General features: G+C 40.6%; 2 protein-coding genes across 2 annotated transcripts; both read left to right on the forward strand.

The window, feature by feature from the left end:
- The first annotated feature begins 274 nt into the window (after window positions 1–274).
- On the forward strand, window positions 275–1,279 carry LOC139130611 (solute carrier family 35 member G1-like). Its single transcript, XM_070696362.1, has one exon. It carries the CDS (start codon window positions 275–277, stop codon window positions 1,277–1,279), a length of 1,005 nt encoding a protein of 334 aa, XP_070552463.1.
- Window positions 1,280–10,926: 9,647 nt separating this feature from the next.
- LOC139130612 (solute carrier family 35 member G1-like) lies at window positions 10,927–11,997 on the forward strand. Its single transcript, XM_070696363.1, has one exon. It carries the CDS (start codon window positions 10,927–10,929, stop codon window positions 11,995–11,997), a length of 1,071 nt encoding a protein of 356 aa, XP_070552464.1.
- Window positions 11,998–12,301: the final 304 nt, after the last annotated feature.

Here is a 12,301-nt window from a genome sequence, read left to right on the forward strand (position 1 = left end):
TAACACTGATTTATACGCTATCTTTTGCTGGTAGACTAAATGTGTATAAGACCGCTATTTTTGACGTGTACTGGATTAGTGTCCGCATCATTTCTACATTCATTTGGAACGCATAGGTCCACACCGTGAAGGTGCTACGTCTTTTTTTTCGGAATTTCGAGCACAGGTTTTTAGGAAGGCCTTGTTGGCTTATTCGAGCTAACACCGGCGTAACAAAGGGATTATAAAGAAACCAGTAGACCTGCCCGCAGAATTTGCCACGGCACAAGGGAAAATGAAAGACGTGCAGACTGACAACAGTGAGCTGACGCAATTGTTTCCCCAGGAGAGTGAATCAACCGACAAATATCGAGGGTGTAGTTCCATCAGTAAGTCGGGCCTGGGTGTCTCGCTGGCCGCCTTATCTGGTGTACTGTATGGCCTAGTGACAATACTCGTTGTCCTCACCCAAAATGGTGGTGCAGCCACTGCACAAGTAACGCTCATTCAGAACATTGTCTGCATTGTGTTCACTATTCCAGTGATAGCGTATTTCAGGTATCCATTCTTCAAGTACAGCAACAGAGAAAGGATTTTATTGGTGGTGAACTCAGTAGTAGAAACCGCCGGACGAATCACCCTGTATTACGCATTTAGGTTTGGCCTTGCTGGGAATGTTACATCCATTACGTATGGAATCCTACCGATACTGACAGCTCTACTTGCGTGTGTTTATAATCGGGAACGATGGAAAAGAGTGGACGCAATTAACAGCGTTTTTAATATAGCTGGTATTATTCTCATTGCTGGACCATTGTTTACAACAAATGAAACCTCGGAAGAAGAGAAGAACGCTGCTCTGTCTATATCGCTCAGCATCGCCACTGCAGTGTTATTTGCAGTTTCAGCTGTAGCGATTCACTCCATGCCAGGCGTGCGGGTCTTCGTCATCCTGTTCTACGTCGGTGCCGTCGGTGTCGTGGTTACTATTCCGATGCTGTTCTTGGGCACTTCGGTCACCTGGCATCTGGGTACCATATGCTGGGTGTACCTGCTGTTGGAAGCAGTGTGTTATCTTTTAGCCTCGATAGCTGCCATGTTTGCTCTTCATAGAGAAAACGCAGCCACAGTCATACTTCTTATAAACATTCAGATTTGCGTAGCCTACATTGGTGATGTTTTCGTTTTCGGAAAAACCGTGAAGCCCTTGGAAATAGTAGGAAGCGTTCTCATCATAACTAGTTCAGCGATAGTCGCCCTTTACACCTGTTGGATAAACAGACGAAACACCGACAGATGAACAGTTAGAAAAATCTAGCACAGACTGGCAGGATAAGTGATTAATGTTCAATGTGATGCCATACGAACGATAAAACAGACTTTCAGAAATTATCTTTACTGTACAGTGCAGCTGAGTGCCGCTAGTCAACCGCGCCTAACAAGTTTTTTTCTATGACGAGCAACACATATGTAACTCATTTTACTTCTAAGAAATGCTAGTTTGTTGACACGATATCCATGGATGTTGACTTTAATGGTTGCCATCTTTTTCTCTTTAGGCAGCTCGAAAGATCATTTTGTTCTTGTATCAGCTAGGGGGGAAAGGAAAGGCAAGCTTTTATCCTCAAGGGGAGGGTAAATTTTACTTATTTGCTGAGTCACCATGGTACTGAGGGTGGGGAGAGTGTTTGGAACGGGCATTGTCAAGGAAGGGCATAATCATGAGGTAGATATATACGGCGAGGTGGCTTTAGGCATGGAGGGGCACTTGTCTTTGTCGGACCGTAGAGCTATGGGACCTTTGAGCGTAGAAAACTAGTGGATGGAAGGGGAGTCTTGTCTACCCGAAGCGGGAACTCAATTGCCAACGGTTATCGTATACCCCTAAAATTTTTCATTTTATTACATCTCCATATATATATATATATATATATATATATATATATATATATATATATATATATATATATATATATATATATATATATATATATATATATATATATATATATATATATATATATATATATATATATATATATATATATATATATATATATATGATCACTGTGTGGTGTATGTGTGTTGTGTAAATGTGTGCGTATATGTGTTAGTGTTTAAGAAAGGGACCAAAGGCTACAACTTTATGAAATCTGCTGGTTGGCTTCCTCTGAGATTTCGCATACGATTTAAATTAGTTTACCATAGCTCCATGGCTGAAGTGCAGGGAAAAAGGCAGTTCTACGTCCTTGAATTGCAGCTGAAGCCCATGAATTAAGGACAGGGCGTTTACCTCACACAAAGAGACAACTATAGTCTTGAGATGCGCCCTATACAAAATATAACATGCGGGAAATCATACTCGGAGTCTAATGACAAACAGCAATACCACTTATGTTCCGCAGACTCAAGAGATTCATCGCTCGATAGCGGGCGCTGTATGCCTTTTCCTCCCGGACTGGACTTTCAGCAATTATTACCTTGAATGAAGATCACCTGTAATACCCTGTACGACAATGTTAAATGAAAAACAGCTTTGATGATTTCTTGGTTTAATATTTCAGTCTAGTGAGAGTTTAAGGTCAAGGTTGCTCCTTGATCTATTTTTAGTAACATTGGTATGGCATTTATATTTTTCATTGTTTAATGATTTGGATATAAACTACACATTGGTTTCATTAATCTAAATAATTAAACGTTCTTACATTTTTGAACACACTTTACCTGGAGTACTGCTATGTGGACAACACTTTTCATTCCGATATTTGGTCTATCTGCTGATCTATTTTTAGTAACAAACACTTTGGTATCAAACTTTATATCTTACTCATTGGGTATCTTACTCATTTGGTATAATGATGAATTGATATAAGCGACCAAATCGTTCATTAACCTAATTAATTGAACTATTTTGTATGTTTTTGTTCGCATTGTTTAAATAGAATACTGTATTATTGACATGATTTTTCATTCTCATGATTGATACGATCGGCTATTGGCTTTCAGCTAGCAAATAAGCTTTGACTTCCATCCTCAAACAATAGGACGAAAAAATAAAAGTAAAAGAAAGCCTTATTATATCTCAAGTTGGGAGAGCAGAGAACTGATATTATCATAAACCTTGAGCCCCGTTTATGTGTAACGCTATAGAAAAAAACGCCCTCACTTTTGTGTAATAAGTTGGCGTATCACGCCCAGGCACTTTGTCTAAATATGGACATTCACGCGCAGTTCTAAGCTACTTTACAACGCTACGCAGAGAACTGATATTATCATAAACCTTGAGCCCCGTTTATGTGTAACGCTATGGAAAAAAAACGCCCTCACTTTTGTGTAATAAGTTGCCGTATGTTCACGCCCAGGCACTTTGTCTAAATATGGACATTCACGCGCAGTTCTAAGCTACTTTACAACGCTACGCGCGTCGCTATTTGTACACGACCCAACTTGTAAACAAATCAGCGCGAGATTCAAAAATTGCCGTCTGCGTTCTTCAGTTCTCAATCGAAACACCATGGCACAATTGCAAGCTGATGAAATAATGCAGTGGTTGCAGGAAATTCCCTCAGAAAATCTAAACAGTATCTCGTTCGGTGATATCGATGATGGCTTTGAAACGACAAACACCTGCACATCCGCGATAGGAAACGAAGACATGGATTCCGTTAACAATTTCATAAGATCAGTACCGTAAGAGCGACCGAGAGAGATGTAAGCAAAGTACGGCGATTTATCGAGACTAGGTATGATGACCATCGTGAGCTGTCTGACATCCCAGCAACTGCCCTGAATGAATACCTAGCGGCGTTTTCCATCAATATGAAAAAGATGATGGGAGTGACTACGAGCCTGATTCGACCTAAATGATAAGCAATTCGACTTGGCTAACGGAGCACTGAAAGCAAAGCGGATGCAACTCAAAAATGCGTGGATGGGAGGAAAGCCTCAAGCATCTGAGGCAATTTCTCCTCAGGAAGAAAACGCTGTGTGGAAGTCTGGCGTTCTTGGAAAGAAGGACGGTGAAACTATCATCTTCACGCTATGGTATATCTTTACGAAGAACTTTGGACTCCGCGGTCGCGACGAACATAAAAAACTGACCTTCGGCGATGTAAGACTATACAGAGAGACAACTCTTGACTCTTGTTCCTGGAATTTCGCGAGCGTGATACGAAGACTCGAGACGGAAAGTAGGCATATATAGACTATCGCTGCGCCCCCTCCCCCCTCCCCAACCCCGCGTGTTTGAAGCTCCCGGAAGTGACCGTGACCCGATTTCGATCTACCGCGAGTTCATTCGGAGTCTCGGAGACCCATTGACGCGTGCAACGACGATAGTCCGTTTTATATTCAACCAATTCCGTCTCATTAGATCAAATCTTTGCTGTGGTTTTATCCGCGACCGATGGGTAAAAACAAGCTAGGATCTTTCATGCAACGGGCTGCAAAAGTTACACCCGTGGCCACTTTAGTGTTGATCAAGCCTGTCTGGTGCAAGCAGAAATTCTGTCTGCAGAAGGGTGATAAAACGGTTACTTTACCCTGTATCAGTGGTGATAATGATCCTACTATCGGTACCCCATGGACACGCCGATTAGCCTGAAATTAGGGAGTGATTATAAAATACACTGTATACAAATGATGTTGACCACAGCATTTGCGCTATCAGTATTTAGTTTCAGGTAAAACTCATGTGTTTCAAATGCAGTCAGTGTTACAGAACATCACACATTTTGTGTCGATTTCAATATTGCATTGAATGAATACCAACGATACTACAGCGTGTATCGCAAGTGTCGTGTTCAGACTTTGTTCAGACGCGGGAATTGAGAAAATGCCACTGAGAAAATGTTAGCAATTAAATTACAGACATCGCCCGTCTTGACTGCAAAACTTTCGAAATAAACATTCACTTGCACTAAGCCATGTTTCTTTCCTACAAACCGTGAATAAATGTACCCCAATTTCACTTGGTAAGAGAGAAAAGGTAAGAGTAAAGAACAGTCGGGGTAGCATCTTACATGTACATGTATTCACATGTGTATAACCATATGAACGACACTTTTCTCATTCCGGTTGAAGGGAACCTGTCCTGATATATGTACATCTCTACCAAACTTTTCTGGCTCCCTCCACGCTTATCTTAAAACGGTCGCTTGCTTATTTTTTGTAGCTCCTTGTGGTACCTCGCTAGATGCCAAATTGCCACCACAATGTCTTATATTTTGAACAATCAAGCTGCCGTATGATATTCACGACCGTTGTTATTGATGTTCATTGTCGGAGGGCAGACTTACAGCGTGTCTACAGTGCAGTGTTGTGATCGATTTGAATTGGGTAGGCGAGACATTTTAGTAGAACGTTATCTCAATCCTAACAGTGGGGTGCCAATAGTGAACCTTACATTTATTACACCGACCACCACTTTGTTTCGTTTATACAAACAGAATTTCTGCTTGCACCAGACAGGCTTAATCAACACTGAAGTGGCCACGGGTGTATGTCATTTGCTAGACGCAAAACAAACCATCCCGTTCGCAAAACAACAGTGCAAACCTATAAGCAAAGCCGGTGTTCCGTCTCAGCAGATCATTAAGATCACTGGCCATAAAAATGTGTCGAGTCTTCAGCATTATGACACCGTCTCCATCGATGACAACCACCGTATTTCAGGCATTCTAACCAATGTCGCCAATCAGCAGAGTTACACCTCTGAGCCTGCCACGGCGACAGGCGTGAATACGGAATGCCCAATGAAACACATCGCAAATTCACCGATCGCGAAGAGGCCACTCTCCCAGCGCCACTATGTCTTGTTGCATTGTTATGTCGCCCTCTCGTGTCGGCTCTTTACTCAGTTGTTATGCGCATGCGTCTCTCTCTCTCTCTCTCTCTCTCTCTCTCTCTCTCTCCCCGCATCGCAATGTTGTATACTTTGTGTTAGTCTTGTACCAGTCGTAATAAAGTTCGACGTTTATCTCCGACATCCTGTGTCTGGTTGTGGTCTTGACCTGATGGTTAAACAGGGATTGTCTCCCCACTGGCGCAGCTGTAACCGAAGACAGAAAACGCGCCCGCCAATGCACATACGATAATGAATAACTGTACATTTAACATTACGCTCGCACCGAGTCAAGAGAAGCCGTCCATTCGTCATCGAATCTAACAGTGATAATGATTTAGTATTTTGACTGTTGCATTTGTTTTTCGATTTTTGATGGTTTTGCTGACGTTGCACGTTGACAAAGTCCGTGTCGTTCCCGGTGGTGGCAGTCCCCGGGTTGGTGGGTACCCATGCGCGTTACCAAATTCACGGAAAAGGGGGTGTTTTTCCTCAGTCATCTCGGAGATTCTAGGTCCGTGAAATCGAGAAAAAGGGGTACTTTTCAGAGTAACCTCCGAGATAAGGGGTACTTCTTTCATAATCTCCCTAGGACACTAAATCTGGTCTGGTCTCACTCACAAAGAAAATGAAAAACAGTACCGTACGTTTATATGTACATATGACGTATAAATGCCCATCACTTAGGGTCCATCCCCCCCTCCCATGTGAAGTCCATGTGAAAGAAAAAAAGTCTTTCATCCTAGGTAGAATCCACAGGATTAGGAAAGGAGTTTCTACAATAGAATATAAGAGACCGTTGTCTTAACTCCAAGGTTGCAGAAAATGTCGTCATCACTGTTCGAGAACGATGGGTCCAAATACATGTACTGCAGAGGTGAAGTTAGAGAGTTTATGTTCAGCGATATAATAATGAAAATTACATTACATGTAGAAGATAAGCTGTATGAGCTGGCTACGCCAGATGAACTTAAACTAAAAGAATTTGTGAAAGACATAAATGCAAAATCCAGAAAAAAGACTGACAATTCGTGAAGAATAAGCAAAGAATCCTAGAAACACGAGGGACAGTAGATGATGGGAGGTGTATTGTCACACAGGAGCCAGCAGAGAACTCCAGATCCAAACGGATAAGGAAGATGATTGTGTATGAATGTGACTAAAATCAGATGAGGACAAACATTAATGACGTATGTACATGTATACAAAGTCAACCTCCAGGGTCAACCCTGGAAGTCAACATACTAATTTTCTAGATTTCGTAAATAAGGGTATGTTTTTTACAGCTAATTTCTCCCAGATTTGCCACAAATAGGGGGGGGGGGGTGGTTTCTCAGAAATATTCTAGGAAAGGGGGTACTTTTTAAACTTGGGTAACGAGCATGGGTACCCATCAACCCGGGGACTGCCACCACCGGGGTGTCGTTGCGTTCTTGTGTTTCAACTTCAAGTCTATTTCCAGTGTACGTTGCCGTGTGCATTCAGTCGTTTTAATCATCAGAAACTGCTACGTGCGCCGCAATTTTAACCTATTAGCACTTAATGTTCATATTTGAAAAGTTCTCCTTCCCGTTTTTGTTTGTGTGTTTGCAAGTGACAGCTGTGATTGAGAATGAGTTTGTTTACATGTAAATAGATTACTTCATACTTATATCAATGCGCAAAGTGCTTTATGCTTTCGCCGATGGAATGACATCACGTTTAATTTCGCCATGAAAAACCGCTAAATTTCGCCATAAAAAGTTAAAAGAAAAAATTTCCTGAAATATTTAGTGACAATAAGGTATATGATAATACCTTTACGACCGTGCTCGGTCGTACGGCGTACGGGCCCTCGCACGCTCGGGCCCTTCCGCCGTACAACGTTTGTCCGTAAAAAACCGTATCAGGACCGTAAAGAACAGATTATTGTTCTACAGTTCTTTCAATATTCATAAAAAATCAAATCGAAGTCTCCTTCCTGTATTATATAAAGTGTTCGTGGTGTTGCCGTAAATGAAAGGTTGCATAAAAACATTCGCACTGTTTTAATATCCCACCACTTCTTGTCAGTAACAAAATATGAAATCCATAATGGGACAATAGTTTCAATATTTAGTTATCTGGTCATCATGTTTCAGCAATATTACAAGTTATGTTTGTATTTTCCTTACTGAAGTAACTGAACGTCAAACTATTAGCCTTGCCACAGTGTATACAAAATGCATTGTCATTTGTTATTGTCTTACAGTCAATAACACAGGACGGTACACTCTCACATGTTGTGTTGACAATTTGAACACTGAGACTTTGTGTGGCAGGTGTTAAGGCCAAGTGATGAAGATGCATACATTGCTACGGATGATAAGTTTGTGAAAAAGTTTACTACACTGTATACATATGACTTGCGAATCAAAGTACAGGAAATGCTTGTGCCTAAAAGAAACGTTTAGATGATAATAGCTGGTCACCGGCACAAAAAGACTAAACGCGATGCACACAATTTTGAGGGCAGTAGCCACAATAATACACTATGAATGGATATAAACGTGTAACATAAATATTTGTAATAATGTAACAAAGTCAAAATTTCATGATAGAAACCTAATGTAATACTTGTGTACTTATATGATATGCCTATCCCGTGTATTTGTATCTTTGCGGAGTTCAGATACATGTCCTATTAATTTGCATATTAATAGAGAGATACGCCCTATTAATTTGCTCATGAAAGGAACTATCAGCGCCTATTTCTTTAAATTAAATACTCGCATATGAAAAAGGGATAACATCTGCTGTTTTGCACAGGAAAACCTGATAAGGCCTTTTGATTCGCATATTGGAATACTAGTATTTTCGCATGGTGGCGCTCTTATCAAAACAAACCAGTGTTGCGCGTCAATGATACATGCACTCATACTTTGACTACGATATTAGGTCCGATCTCCAAAAGTGAAAGGGTTATGAAGCATAGGGGAATGTGTGTTGATAAACAAAGCACATTTGTCAATTTCACCTGCTGCCAATTCAAATTCAATCTCAAATGAAAGAGAGAGCTTCCAGGTAGATGACCGTGCACGCATGAAGACGTGCAGACGACAAGCAACAGTGCACAGTGCAATGAACGACCAGCAAATTCAAAAGAACAACTTTTAAAAATAAAATGTAATTATGATAAATGCGTTAGGAAGACAATAATAAACACAACATTTGCATGTCCTTTATCGATTTGCAAGTAAAATGAATTTTCATCTTACGTAATTTTCGTTATCTGATATAATATAGTTTCATGAGTCACCGATAAAACGGTCACAATAACGACGACTGCTATGTGGAAACCTAAAAGAACTTTTCCGCCTGTCAAATTTGTTAGCTGTGGGAGAATTTGAATATGTATCACCCGCACAACAGTATGTAGAATACACAGAAAGCGTGTATTGATCGCTTTTGGTAGACAGCAGCCATGGGCTGTCAGTCGGGTTTATGATCATACACGATGAATCGTTTGAGTAGTCGCAGAAATGCCTCGAAGCCCAAAGAGGCTGTTTTCAATGCAGTCTTGACAAATAACACCGAAATGCTCGGTTTCTGCGGCGCTGATATTAGGATAGCCTAGCTTTTTAGAATAAAGAAAAATACCAAACATTATGCTGCAGGAAATGCTTGATCACTTGAAGTTTTGAACTTTGGTTTTCAGATACAAAGCATTCCGAGAAACGTGCTGTTTCATAAAATGTTTATTTAAAATTGTTAAACAGAAGTTTTCAAAAGGGTCGTTTCATTTTTTCCTTTTCCTGATAAACAGGTAGCTTTTTAAAATTCAGTAAAGATTTGTTTTCAGATACATTTCTACCGTATGCTTATTGGTAAGGTTTTATGTATGGTATTGTCCTTTCATTGCCTAACACGTTTTCATCAGTGTTTGCAATGCACAATGCTAGCTTTATTAAGAGTTCTTTCTTTATGTAGAGAAAAAAATCCTGTATAAAGGGTGTCGAAAGTGTTTATAGGTCATATCTTTCACAATTGTTTAAAAACCAAGTCAATTTCAACACGTGTGACAGACGACAAGGGTTAATACAATTACATGTGCGATGAATATCGCAAAACAAAATTATTTACTGAGATTTTAGTTTTAGCTGAAAGTTTTGCTTTCTTCGTTAAAACAATCTATCAAATCACATTCAACACAAATGTCATTGTCATTACCAGTGCTTTCTTTTGCATCGAAAATCAGTTTCAGTGAAAATGTAAAACTTTAACATAAATACACATATTAAAAGGATATTTGGCAAACATTGACAAAGACTGTGATTCTACATTTTATCAAACATTGCAATATCTGGTTCCCTCTTTGGACGTAAACGCAAGCTGTCAGACGGTCTCATTAGGCATAATTTGCATATTCAAATAATGTTTTCGCAAAATACGTATTACAGTAATCACTTCTGAAATACGAATACCATTGACACAACATATGCGTGTATCATCAGAACTGTACAATCATTCACTGCATTTCACATTTTCAAAATGAATAAAATCAACCACTATCATAACTTAATATGGTCGCAGATGCTCTCTACGGGCACAGAGGCTGCGGGATAATCAGGAACATAAATAAGAGGTCGATACGATTAAAAGCAAAAACAATCCTGATGTTATGTTGCTATGCTTTCATTAATAATACGAGTGTTGACAAATAATTTCAATACAATATGTGTTCCAAGATTATCGTTTGAAAACGAAATGACCCTGTGGATCTGCAGCTGTTGTGACATCTGGCATGAAAAGAATAAAGCTCTAATACGAATTTAAAGTCACGTGATGTTTGATCGAGGCTGCTAAACTAGATGACCGTACATCAGAAAGCGCTCACTTCACAATTACAATTATTTTAGACACACAAATCCATGACAGAGAAGCTTGAATGATTTCGGGATTCCGTACAAATGGTACTATTCACTGAGCAAGGCCTTTCAAACCAACGATGTTTTCGATGACTTATTCATGACAAGGTTGTATGTGAGGTCCAACAACCATAACCGTTTCAGTTACTAACACTAGAGTAAAAATATCCTACACTGCGAATTCCGTCTGTTCGCAAAATTTATCTACCTCGCACGACCATGGAGTTGGAATCCGTCAATGGTGAGCTAACGCAGTTATTCCCGCCGGAAAGTGAATCAGACGACAAATCTACATGGTGCAGTTCCGTCAGCAGGTCATGTTTCGGAGTGTCGCTGGCAACCTTATCTGGTTTACTGTATGGCCTGAGCACGGTGTTCATTGTACTTGCTCAAAATGGCGGGGCGGACTCCATACAGGTAACTTTCACTCAGAACATCTTCTGCATTGCATTTTCTGCGCCGGTAACAGCATATCTCAGACACCCAGTCTTCGACTACAGTAAGGAGGAAAGGATTTTGTTAATGGTGATTTCAGTCGTAGAAGTCGCTGGACGAATCAGTTTGTTTTATGCGTTTAGATTTGGTCTTGCTGGCAATGTCACAGCCATCACGTTAGGAGCCCTGCCGGTGCTAACGCCACTGTTTGCTTGTATTTATAACCGAGAACCTTGGAAAAAAGCGGATGCCATTAATAGCGTTTTCAATATTACTGGTATTGTTCTGATCGCTGGACCATCTTCTACAACAGATGATATTTCGAAAGAAGATAACATTGCTGTTCTATCTATATTGCTTAGCATTCTCAGTGCAGCGTTCTTTGCTATTGAAGCTGTTGCGACTCACTCCATACCAAGTGTACATGTCTTCGTTATTTTGCTCTACGTCGGTGCCGTCGGTTCTGTGATTACTTTTCCGATGCTGTTCGTGGGAAATTTGGTCACGTGGCATCTGAGTACCATGTGCTGGATATACCTACTGTTGGAAGCTTTCTGCTATCTGTTGGCTACAATAGGCTTTATTCTTGCCCTACAGAGAGAAAATCCAGCCACGGTTGTACTGCTTTCGAACATTCAGATTTGCGTTGCCTACATTGGCGATGTTCTCATTTTCGGAAAGACTGTGAAGCTGTTGCAAATACTAGGCAGCGTTCTTATTTTGGCCAGTTCAGCAATAGTAGCCTGTTATACTTGTGTGGAAAATAGGGCAAACATTAAAACATCACAGGTAAAGAAAACCAGCAGGCAGAGAAAGGATGATGTATTTTCAACGCGATGTCAACAGGACAACTGAATAATAACCGAGAAAAGGAGTTTTAACTGGAGAAAGCTGCTGCAGCGTGCGCTTGTTAAATAATAACACACGCCAGCAAGGGCAAGATCACGATTTGTTGCCCGCCCAAGAGATGGTGCTCATGACGGTAATATTGATGATGCCCGAGCCGAAGGCGAGGGTATCATCAATATTACCGTCATGAGCACCGGCCCGAGGGCAGGCAACAAATCGTGATCTTGCCCGTGCTGGCGTGTGTTATTAATTTTATTACACCGAACAAACACTTGCTTTCGAAACTTTGTGCTCAGAATGCAGTCGCCAC

The sequence above is a fragment of the Ptychodera flava genome, chromosome 4 (genome assembly GCF_041260155.1).
Source record: "Ptychodera flava strain L36383 chromosome 4, AS_Pfla_20210202, whole genome shotgun sequence".
NCBI classification, from domain to species: domain Eukaryota; kingdom Metazoa; phylum Hemichordata; class Enteropneusta; family Ptychoderidae; genus Ptychodera; species Ptychodera flava.